The following is a 10,392-nucleotide window of genomic DNA, read 5'->3' on the forward strand; positions in this document are numbered from 1 at the left end:
GGGGAGACAGGAGGAGACGGGAGGAGAGCAGTTTAACAGCCTGGCCCTCAGCAGGTCTGATTATCAACCTAAATCCAGAACCAGTCAGTGAAAACCTGGTTCCAGCTCCCGACCCAACAGAACCTCCTCCAGCAGCAGAACCCTCAGAGGTTCCTGTTTGTCTCATGGTTGTGGAGGAGGAGGAGGAGGAGGAGGAGGAGACCCTCAGGTTGGTCCTGACTTGAACTTTGGATCTAGAATATTTTTGGTTCAGAGAGGAGCGCAGTCATGCTGCCATGTTGCTTTTAGAGAGAAGAGGCTTTAACCTTTGACCTTTACCCCCAGCAGCTCCTGCTCCTGAGGAAGCAGCCAGGCTGGAGTTTTACACGGAGGAATATCTCTGTCTGAAACCTGATGAGCTTTTTATTAATAAAGCTAAAAATAGAAAAGTGATTCACGCCGGTCCTCCCAGCCCCCCAGCAGCTGGACGGTCAGGCGCCGCTGACTCACATGGGTGCTGCTGATTCCCTCCAGCAGCAGCCGGGTCACCTCCGCCTGCCGGTCGAACTCCGTCTGAGCCACCCGCAGCTCGTGCTCCGCCTGAGGGAGGCAGGAAGGGTCAGAGGAGGGCGCGGGCGCACACACACGCACACACCATCCCGGAGCGAAGGTACTCACTTTGTCCACTTCCTCGCTCAGCAGCTGAGAGGCAGAGGAAAACAACGAGTCAGAAACATGAACTGGATGAACTGACCACAGATCAGATTACAGACTTCATGTTGGATCCGTTCTTACAACCCCGTCTCTGAAACTGTTCAGCTTTTCAATTCAAAATCACTTTTTTAATTAAAATTATGATACTTTCTTAGTTTCAACATTTGATGTTTTTATAATTTTCTGGTGTGAATAAAATATGGATTCATCAGATTTATAAATCACTGAATTCTATTTTTACTTACAGTTTAATCAGCTTTTTCAGAATTGGGGTTGGATTTTTAACTTGTGAAGCTTTGAAAGGCCATCGGGTCAGAGGTCAGGGGTCAGGGGTCAGAGGTCCTGCAGACCGTTCTGAGGTTTTATGGTTGAGAAGACTCAGACGTTCGGCTGATAAGAGCTCAAACTCAGCAGCAGCTCATCCTGATGGAAGTTTGAACTTTGCTCCACTTTCTGCAGAACCAGAACCCGATGGGGTGAAGAACAGCGCCCCCGTGTGTTCAGAACGGGCTGCAGGCCTCGTCTCCAATCTGGTAAAGTGGATCTACAGTTCTACACAATCTCTGGGCTTTTCTTTAGAACTTTGGCTCCAGAACGAGAAGGAGAACCACTGAGGCTCGGTGACGGAGAACAGAAAATCCAACTAACAGCTGCTGTTCTGTCAAAAAACACAACAAGGACAAAGTTCTGGTTCTGTTGGGGCGCAGACCTTCCTCTCTGCAGACAAACTGGGATCAGGCTCCCCGTCCCGGTTCTCCCAGTCCCTCTGCAGCTGGACCAGACAACAAAAACATCTGTATGACGAGACGACGCTCAGTTTAATCTGCTGCTGCGGATCGAAGGAGTTCCTCAGGGTTCAGCGCTCGGACCAATAATCTTCACTTTAATTATTATTAGACCGGACGGGATAAACTGATGATATTTATCTATTAAACCTGATGAACCCAATCAGTTCTTAGATTACAAACATGTCTTAAAGAAATAAAAACCTGGATAAATGATAGAAAACAAAGTTAAATATAAAAATCCAATAATATCCAGAGAAACTGATGTGAGGATCATTTCAGCTTTCAGACGTTCTGACTCACCTGAACCGGAGGACTAAATCGGGTTTCTCCAGAAACCTGATGACTGAGGAGCTAACCTCACTGTTCAAACCAGCCAGAACATTATGACCATCTCCACACCTGCAGATCAGATGGTCCTGGTCTGCAGAGGTCAGAACCAAAACTAGTCCAAGAAAGGAGAACCGGAGAACTGGAGAACCAGGGATGTGTGGAGTGAAGGCCGGCCCGCGTTGTTCTGATCCAGAGGTCCCCGGGAGACAGTCAGAGGTCCAGAGGAGACCGTCAGAGGTCCAAAGACCGTCAGAGGTCCAGAGGAGACCAACAGAGGTCCTCAGGAGACTGTCAGAGGTCCAAAGACCATCAGAGGTCCTCAGGAGACCGTCAGAGGTCCAGAGGAGACCGTCAGAGGTCCAGAGGAGACCGTCAGAGGTGACGGGTCAGGCAGTTTTGGAGTTAAAAGTGGTACTTGTGGTCATAATGTTCTGGCTGATTGGTGCAGATCAGTCCTGATGTTGTGTTTGATCTCAGCTGTTGGTTGTTTTTTTTTCCCAGCAGCTTCAGTTTAATAAACGTGATGTTTCTGAGCGCTCACCGCTGACGCGCTGGCAGACAGAACGTAGTTCCGAGGCCTCGTCTCCTGAAAGTCTGGAGCCGCCTGCAGGCAGAGGAGCAGGAAACATGTTGGCACAATCATTCTGTTAGAGGTTAAAAGTTAAAAACCATATAACAGCAGCTTCAGAACAACGGCTGGTCTGTGGCGCCCCCTGGTGGAGGATTTACAGCTTTACCTTCAGCAGGAAGAGGAGAAATTTACACAAAGATGGTTTTACTTTCTGTTCTGTTGAGATTTTTCTCCTCTTTCTGTCCGATAACGAGTCACTGATGCTGACCCAGCAGCTGGACACGGGTCCAGATGTTCTGATGTTCTAACAGCCGAGGAGCAGTTTGAGTTTAGTGACAGAAAGATCCACTGATTGTCACATCCCTGAGTGTGCGAAATTTGTTCTCCGCATTTGACCCATCCCCTGAGGGAGCGGTGAGCAGCATCATTTGGTGATCTAACCCCCCAAATCCAACCCTTAATGCTGAGTGTCAAGCAGGGTGGCAATGGGTCCCATGGGTCCCAATTGGGTCCCATTTTTACAGTTTTTGGTATGACCCGGCCAGGGATTGAACCCACAACCTCCTAGTTTCAGGGCGGACACTCTACCACTAGGCCACTGAGCTGGTCGGAAGAAGAGTCGGAGCTCACCGCTGCTTTGGCTTCTGCCTGCTTGGCTTTTTTCAGCCGGGCCTTGCAGATGTCCAGGTCCAAACGCCGGTTCTCCAGCAGCCGCCGCTCTTTCTGCAAACATAACCAGTGAGGAGAAAACAGAACCTTCCCACACAAAACAACGGGTCCTGGACTGTCTCTTACTGAGATGGTCCTCCAGTCCCCCTCCAGGAAGTTGCGAAGAGGAGAGAGGAAGGTCACAGCCGCAGTCTGCAGGAACTCCCTCTCAGCTCCTCCGAGCTTCTTCTGATATTCTCCGACGGTGATCAGAGTTTTCCCTGCAGACAGAAACCGCACATGGAGCAGGACAAGTGAGACGTCCCGTTCCGTCCCGGTCCAGGTCCTGTCCCGGTCCCGTCCCCGTCCTCGTCCCCGCCCCGGTCTCTTACCGTACGGTGATTCTGGTCCGAACTCTTTGGCGGCGTCCAGCATGTACTGTCCCAGGAGCTCGGAGTTGGTGGTTCTGGATGGAAGCTTCTTGTCCAGTTTGTCGTAGATGAATTCTTCGATTCGAGCGCCTGAAGGACAGGAGAGAAATAAAAACACCAAGAACCGCTCAGGTCCAGTTCAGAGCCCGGTTCCACTAAACCAGATCTTTGATTCAGAGATCGAGGAGGTTTTATTCTGAAAATCCACATGTTTGACCCAATCAGAAACATGTTAAAGGCTCAATAAAAATGGATTCATTTAACTATAAGAAATTAAATGAGGATAAAAAGAAATGAAAAGCGATGGAAGGTCTGAGGAAATCATTTATAAAACATGAAACACTTCAACTAAAAAAACTAAAAAAAGATTAAAAACTATTTATTAGATAATAAAAACTATTTGAAAGCTGTTCTGAAAGGCTCATAAATAATTCAGAACCTGCTTCAGAACCTGGCCCACACCCCGGTGCATTCTGGGTAACGGGAGGAAACACTTACCGGTGTGGTCGACTGAAGCATGCAGGCAAACAAAGGTCAAAGGTTAAAACAGGGTGAATGTTCGCGTTTAAATATCAGAGCATCTACAGAACCGTTCCTGAGGAGCGGGTCGGGCAGAACTCAGGTTCCTGGGTCCAGAATTAAAACCAGGAACAAACTTGAATCAGTTCAGCTTTGGGGACAACGAGGTGCTTTCAGACCGCAGGAACCCGGTTCTCTGGGGTTTGGTGTTTTCACGCCTGCCTCAGAGGAGGAGCTACACAGAACCCACCATCAGAACCACGGGTTCAACCTTTAGAACCAGTTAATGGAACCGACAGAGTCGTTATCATCTCAGTGTTTAAAAATAATGTTCTTCCTGCAGGTAAACCCAGATCAGAAACCTTCGGTTTGGTCCGAGTTCTCTAGGCGGTTCCTGCGGTGCAAACACACCTGATGTGTTAAAGCTGAACTGAACGATTCTCCAGAACCAAGAAGAAACACAAATTCAGGTAAATGTGTGAAGCTTCTGTGGTGGGTCCGGATCAGAACTGACTCGGGTTGGGCTGCAGCAGAACCTCCGTCTGTCTCAGGATCTTCTCGGTCCAGTTCTTGGTGCTGTCCCCCCTGGAGATCAGATTGTCCAGGTGAGGGTCCAGCTCGGTCTTCTCAGCCTGACCCAGTTTCTCCTCTGTGAACTGACAGACAGGATGTTAGAGCTCACCGGAGGGTTTCAGACACAGAAATCACACTAAAGACACAACTTATTCTAATATATTTAATCAAAGAAAAATACTAAAACAACAATTTGTCAGACAGAAAATAAAATTTTAGCTCATCAGCATGTTTGAAAAGATAAAATGAGAATTTAACTCGATATTTGAAAACAAATTAATGTTTATATTTATAACAAAAATATGCCGAATGTTAAATTAAACCTCACATTTTAATAATCTGTAAAATATTTTCTGTGCGACAGAAAAGTTTCCATAAAAACGTCAGATTTCCTTAAATGTATTTTTTTCTGAGCGGAGTTCGGTGTGGCGGGATTCTGTTCGGGCTGCTGGTGTCACGTGACGAAGGACTCGATCAGTCATCAATAATGGATCAGAGCCGAACCTTTATCGGCTTACAGCTGCTCACCAGAACCGAGCCCAACAATGCAAACAACCAGAACCACCAGGCAGCACGGGCTGCCGACCGAACCACCCCGAACCTTCCTAACCGAACCGAACCCGCAGACTGCCGCAGCAGAACCGAACCGCGGAGGTTCTACCTGCACGGCCCGGGTGAAGAACACCCCCGCGTCCGAAGCCAGCTTCTTCACGTTAAAGTCCATGACGGTTCCGACCGGGTTCGGCCTGGTTCTGACGGTTCCGACCGGGTTCGGGCTTGTTTGTCTCCTCCGGATCAGCTGAGCTGATGATGGAGCCGAGATCCGGTTCGGAGCTCCGCTGGCCGCCCTGCGTTTAAAGAGACAGGAGCGTCCCGCTCAGTGGTCCAAACGGGCCGAACCACTGACGGCACCGTGCGGCGAGAACCACTGCGCGCGCAGATAAACACGCAGACAAACAGATAAACAAACAGATAAACAAACAAAAAACAAACAACCCTCCCCCCACACAGGTGAAAACTAAACTAAATTATTTAATTTAACTAATAAACAAAGAGAGGAAAAACAACCACTTTATTAAATAAATAATAAATACACAAATAATATAAACATATAAACTTTAATGTAAATAAAATAAAATAATTTATTGATTTAAAAAACTCTACAAACAGAAAAAAACTTATTTTTAGTTTCTTTTTATTTTAAAAAGTTGAGATTAAAGATTTAATTTTAAAACAAATAGAAATATAAAAATATAAATAAATTCAGATTAAAAACACAAATTAGATAAATAAATAAAATTACATGAAAGTAATTTAACTTATTTAAATTTAATTAAACTGAATAAAAACAGGAAACAGATCAAAATGGCCGCCGGAGCTAACAAAACAAACCCTGAGCTGATGTTGGTGTGGAGGTAGCTGAGAGTCATCCTCAACAGAGTCTGAGGGAGGGCGGGCGACAAGCATTCAGTCAGGGAGGAGGGGGAGGAGGAGAGAAGAGGAGAGGGCGGGCGACAAGCATTCATTCAGGGAAGAGGGAGGAGAGGAGAGGGCGGGCGACAAGCATTCAGTCAGGGTCTACTGTGAGGAGGAGGACAAGAAGAGGGGAGAGGAGGAGGAGAGGGGTGAGGAAGAAGAGGGGGGGGAGGGAGACGGTGGGCGACAAGCATTTAGCCAGGGGGGAGGAGGGGGGAGGAGAGAAAGGAGGAGGAGAGGAGGAGAAGAGAGCGGGCGACAAGCATTCAGTCAGGGTTTACTGTGAGGAGGAGGACAAGAAGAAGAACTAAGAGAGAAGAAGAAGAAGAAGAAGAAGAAGAAGGAGGTTCTTGTGGAGGAGGTTCGTGTCAGGTGTTGGAGGAGAACCGACCGGACCGAGAGGAAGAGGAGGCTGAAGAGGAGCTTCAGGAGGAGGAGAAGGAAGAGAAGAAGAAGAAGAAGAAGAAGAAGTAGAAGAAGAAGAGGAGGAGGAGGAGGAGGAGGAGTCTGTTTGTTGACATCGGGACGAAACCGAAAATCAGATGAGTGCGGAGTGCCGATAACACTTTGTCCTGTCCCCGTCATCCAGAGCCACAGCCCGGGGCGACAGCTCAGGTAAGCCCCGGCCGGAGAGCCGTGGAGCCGGGGGGCCGGGGGGCCGGGGCTCCGGGGCTCCGCTGGCCGGCAGCCGCTGCCCTCAGCCCGGCTCCGGCAGCCGGACTGCTCCCGCAGAGCTCCGTTAGCCTTCCTGCTAACATCCCAGCAGGGGAAAGTCTCAGCTAGCAGCGAGCTAACCCAGAATGAGCCGCAGGCACGAAGACAGGGACAAACTTTTACCGAGACATGTTCGTCCGTCCGGCCTGCAGCGGCTCGGTACCGAACTGGACCGAGCTGTTCGGGACAGTTCGGAACCGAGCCGCGGCAGTTCGGAACCGAGCAGCAGCTCCGGTCTGTCAGAGGCTGGATTATTTACAGCTATTAGCTCCGAGCTCGCTAACTCCTCACCGTCTCGGTTCTGTTCCGACCCGGTTCTGTTCCGACCCAGCTGAGGTAAAGGTTTGTTATGAAGGAGTTATTCCAGATTAGCCAACATTAGCTGAAGTTAAACCCGGATTTAATCTGGTCTTTATGAACTTTATTCCTCGGTCAGGTTCATGTCTTCATTTATCTATCAGCTGAAATCAGCTGGAACTGTGATTGAAGCTAAAAGTAGCTAAAGGCTAGCTTAAAGCTAAAAGGAGCAAAATGTTAGCTGGAGGCTAAAAGAAGCTGCAAAGAGCAGCTAAAAGTAGCAGAAGAAGCTAATCATGAAGCAGAATTCAAGGAGAACAAAGTTTCTGAAGAGATCTCCGTGTTTCTGTTCAAAACTTACCGAAGTCCCAGCAGACATCAGCCGAACGAGCTGGACGTGCCGAAGGTTTGGGTTTCTGAGCAGCTAAAACAGAACCACGTCTGCAGAACCTGAGGACTTTAGCTGATTGTTGTCAGGTTTGGACCAAAGGACTTTAGCTGATTGTTCTCAGGTCCTGGACCAGAGGACTTTAGCTGATTGTTGTCAGGTCTGGACTGGAGGACTTTAGCTGATTGTTCTCAGGTCTGGACCTGAGGACTTTAGCTGATTGTTGTCAGGTCTGGACCTGAGGACTTTAGCTGATTGTTGTCAGGTCTGGACCTGAGGACTTTAGCTGATTGTTTTCAGGTCCAGCTGGTGAATCAGATCTCAGATCAGCCGACGTGTCTTCAGGCTTTGCTGATCCTTCCCGGTTGAAACTGTCCCCTCAGGTCCCCCGCCCGGCCCGTCTTCACCCGGAACCAGAGGGGGGACAACATGGCAGCCAACGCAGGAGACGACCCGGACAGCCTCATGTCTCTGGCCACCGTCTTCTGCCTGAGGAACCTGAGGAAGACCATGTGCTACCAGGGCTCCAGGAGCCGGCTCTGCCTGCGCTCCGACATCTTCCTCCCGAGTGAAATCTGTGACAAGCTGGTCAACACGTATGTCCCGTCCCGTCCTGTCCCGACCCGTCCTATCCCGGCCCGGCTGTGTCCCCCTGTGGCAGAACCTCCTCACGGTTTGTCCCTCTGTCCACAGGTACATGGAGCTGGTCCACACGGACAGCCACTTTGAGCCCGAGGAGAGTTTCTTCCAGCTGTTCTCGGACCCTCGGAGCACCCGGCTGACCAGAGTCCAGCTCAGAGAGGAGTTCGTTCGGGACCGGGACCTGGAGGCCATACGGAAGCAGGTGGGTTCCTCTGCCGGTTCCTCTGCTGGTTCCTCACCTGCTGAGTCAGCAGCTTTAGCTGTTTTAGCTGTTTATATATGAAATGTTCAGCTGTTCTGCTTTTCAAAATATTTAATTTTATTTAAAAAACTCTCAACAGAAACACATTAAAACTGTTTTTCTCCTCCTATGTTACTTTTAGCTTTTAGCTGCAGGTTTGCTAATTTTAGCCACCGTTTAGCTGATTTTAGCTGTTGTATCTGTTTTCTTAACTAGCTTCTGTTCTGCTCCTTTTAGCTTTTAGCCACAGTTTTGCTGCTGTTAGCTTTTAGCCACAGTTTAGCTGCTGTTAGCTTTTAGCCACAGTTTAGCTGCTGTTAGCTTTTAGCCACAGTTTTGCTGCTGTTAGCTTTTAGCTTCTGTTCTGCTCCTTTTAGCTGGTGTTGTTTTAGCTCCAGCTGTCCTTCGGCTGTCGTCTTGTCGTAGCTTTATGGGAAGTAACCGTTAGCCTTTAGCTCCCAGCCTGCAGTAGCTTCATGTTCTTCTTCTGTGGTATTTCTCAGGACCTGATAGAGCTCAGCCTCACCTACTGCAACAGCCTGTCGTCCCGCAGCCTGAAGACGCTCACCTGTTTCCGTGAGACGCTGGTGTCCCTGTGTCTCTTCGGCTGCAGCCAGATCTTCTTTAAGAAGAGTGGCGCTCCGCTCGCCTGTAACGAGGACACGGAGGACGAGGACGAGGACAGTCCCGCTTCCAGACAGGCCTTAGAGACGGACTTTAGCTTCCAGGGCTTCAACCGCCTGCGGCTGCTGAACCTGGGAGGCCTGTCGAACAAGGTGGACGCTGAGACGCTGCTCAGACCCCTCAGGTCCATCACGTCCCTGGACTTGTCCAACGTACACCTGCTGGGGACGGCGTTCCTCGCCCAGTGGAAGGACAGGCTGGCGTCTCTCGTCCTCTACAACGTGGACCTGTCGGAGGAGCTGGTCGGCACCGTGTTGGAGCTGGTTAACCTCAGGTGGGGGGGGGGTCCTTCAGCTTCGGCTGGTTTCCAGAATCTGGACTTTGTTTGGAGCAGGAAACTTTACGGAGCAATAATTAGAAAGATATCGAGATAAAAAAAACTGGACGGACCTGTCTCTGTCTCTGTCTCTCTCTGTCTCTGTCTGTCTTTGTTTGAAGGAGACTGACGCAGACAGAAACCTGTTCCACATTTTTCTCAACACCAGAACAGAAATGATCATGTTTTTATTTTGAAAGAACCCTTTCGATCTGTCCTCAGGAAGACAGTTTGAGTTAAATGTCCGTCCTCTCAGGGTGGAATCTGTCCGTCCAGTTTAAACTCACCTGTCTTCTTTCAGACACCTGGACATCTCCAGAGAAGGCCGACACAGCACAAAGTTTAAGATGACCAGGAAGATCCTGACGGCTCTCGTTCAGCGTCTCGTCCACCTCGTGTCTCTGGACGTGTCGGGACACGTCATGCTGGACAACTGCACCGTCCCCCACTTTGAGGACGCTATGGGGCCGCCCAGGTGAGTGTCGGACCGATGAGATTTGTCTCAGAGACCTTCAGAGACCTGAGGGGTTAAACACTGAGTCAGCGTTAGACCTGACAGGTTAAACGCTGAGTCAGCTTTAAACCTGACGGGTTAAATGCTGACTCAGCTTTAGACCTGATGGGTTAAACGCTGAGTCAGCTTTAGACCTGATGAGTCAGCTTTAAACCTGACGGGTTAAATGCTGACTCAGCTTTAAACCTGACGGGTTAAATGCTGAGTCAGCTTTAGACTTGATGGGTTAAACGCTGACTCGGCTTCAGACCTGACAGTCTAAATGCTGAGTCAGCGTTAGACCTGATGATTCATGGTTAGACCTGACGAGTCAGGGTTAGACCTGAAGGGTTAAACGCTGAGTCAGCTTTAGACCTGAGGTGTTAAACGCTGAGTCAGGGTTAGACCTGCCAGATCAAATGCTGACTTGGCTTCAGACCTGACAGTCTAAATGCTGAGTCAGCATTACCCCAGTTGTTTTCAGTTTTATTTTCTCTGTTTTTGGGAGATGTGTGTTTAATCCGGGAGCTTTTAGCTGCTGTTCGGCTTGTTTTCCGAGCAGCCGAACCGTCAGCAGTCACTTGTTGG

At 49.2% G+C, this 10,392-nt stretch overlaps 2 protein-coding genes and 1 long non-coding RNA gene across 5 annotated transcripts in view; 2 read left to right on the forward strand and 1 right to left on the reverse strand.

Moving 5' to 3' along the window:
• The window catches only part of LOC108251757 (endophilin-B2-like), a 12,556-nt gene extending 6,562 nt beyond the window's left edge, over positions 1–5,994 (reverse strand). Inside the window, exons 1-10 of one of the 3 annotated variants that reach the window (XM_037979458.1) lie at positions 5,946–5,994; positions 5,215–5,401; positions 4,495–4,636; positions 3,960–3,971; positions 3,423–3,551; positions 3,178–3,311; positions 3,013–3,105; positions 2,353–2,415; positions 658–681; positions 490–579 (exon numbers count right to left, since the gene is read on the reverse strand). In XM_037979458.1, coding sequence (XP_037835386.1) covers positions 490–579; positions 658–681; positions 2,353–2,415; positions 3,013–3,105; positions 3,178–3,311; positions 3,423–3,551; positions 3,960–3,971; positions 4,495–4,636; positions 5,215–5,401; positions 5,946–5,983 — 912 coding nt within the window. In that variant the 5' untranslated portion in view covers positions 5,984–5,994. Of the gene's footprint in view, positions 1–489; positions 580–657; positions 682–2,352; positions 2,416–3,012; positions 3,106–3,177; positions 3,312–3,422; positions 3,552–3,959; positions 3,972–4,494; positions 4,637–5,214; positions 5,458–5,945 lie in introns of those variants that run through there. The other 2 variants (XM_037979459.1, XM_017442173.3) reach the window with 2 other exon arrangements.
• LOC119617671 lies at positions 512–1,345 on the forward strand. The gene is made up of 2 exons (XR_005234026.1): positions 512–649; positions 1,153–1,345. It is a non-coding gene; the product is annotated as an uncharacterized LOC119617671 (long non-coding RNA).
• A 509-nt stretch (positions 5,995–6,503) lies between the features above and the next one.
• zer1 (zyg-11 related, cell cycle regulator) overlaps positions 6,504–10,392 on the forward strand; it is a 9,169-nt gene continuing 5,280 nt past the window's right edge. Inside the window, exons 1-5 of the mRNA XM_037979530.1 lie at positions 6,504–6,644; positions 7,812–8,024; positions 8,122–8,272; positions 8,815–9,269; positions 9,613–9,787. Of these exons, the coding sequence (XP_037835458.1) occupies positions 7,858–8,024; positions 8,122–8,272; positions 8,815–9,269; positions 9,613–9,787 (948 nt within the window). The 5' untranslated portion in view covers positions 6,504–6,644; positions 7,812–7,857. The remainder of the gene's footprint in view (positions 6,645–7,811; positions 8,025–8,121; positions 8,273–8,814; positions 9,270–9,612; positions 9,788–10,392) is intronic.

This window comes from Kryptolebias marmoratus, linkage group LG14 (assembly GCF_001649575.2).
Source record: "Kryptolebias marmoratus isolate JLee-2015 linkage group LG14, ASM164957v2, whole genome shotgun sequence".
Lineage (NCBI taxonomy): Eukaryota > Metazoa > Chordata > Actinopteri > Cyprinodontiformes > Rivulidae > Kryptolebias > Kryptolebias marmoratus.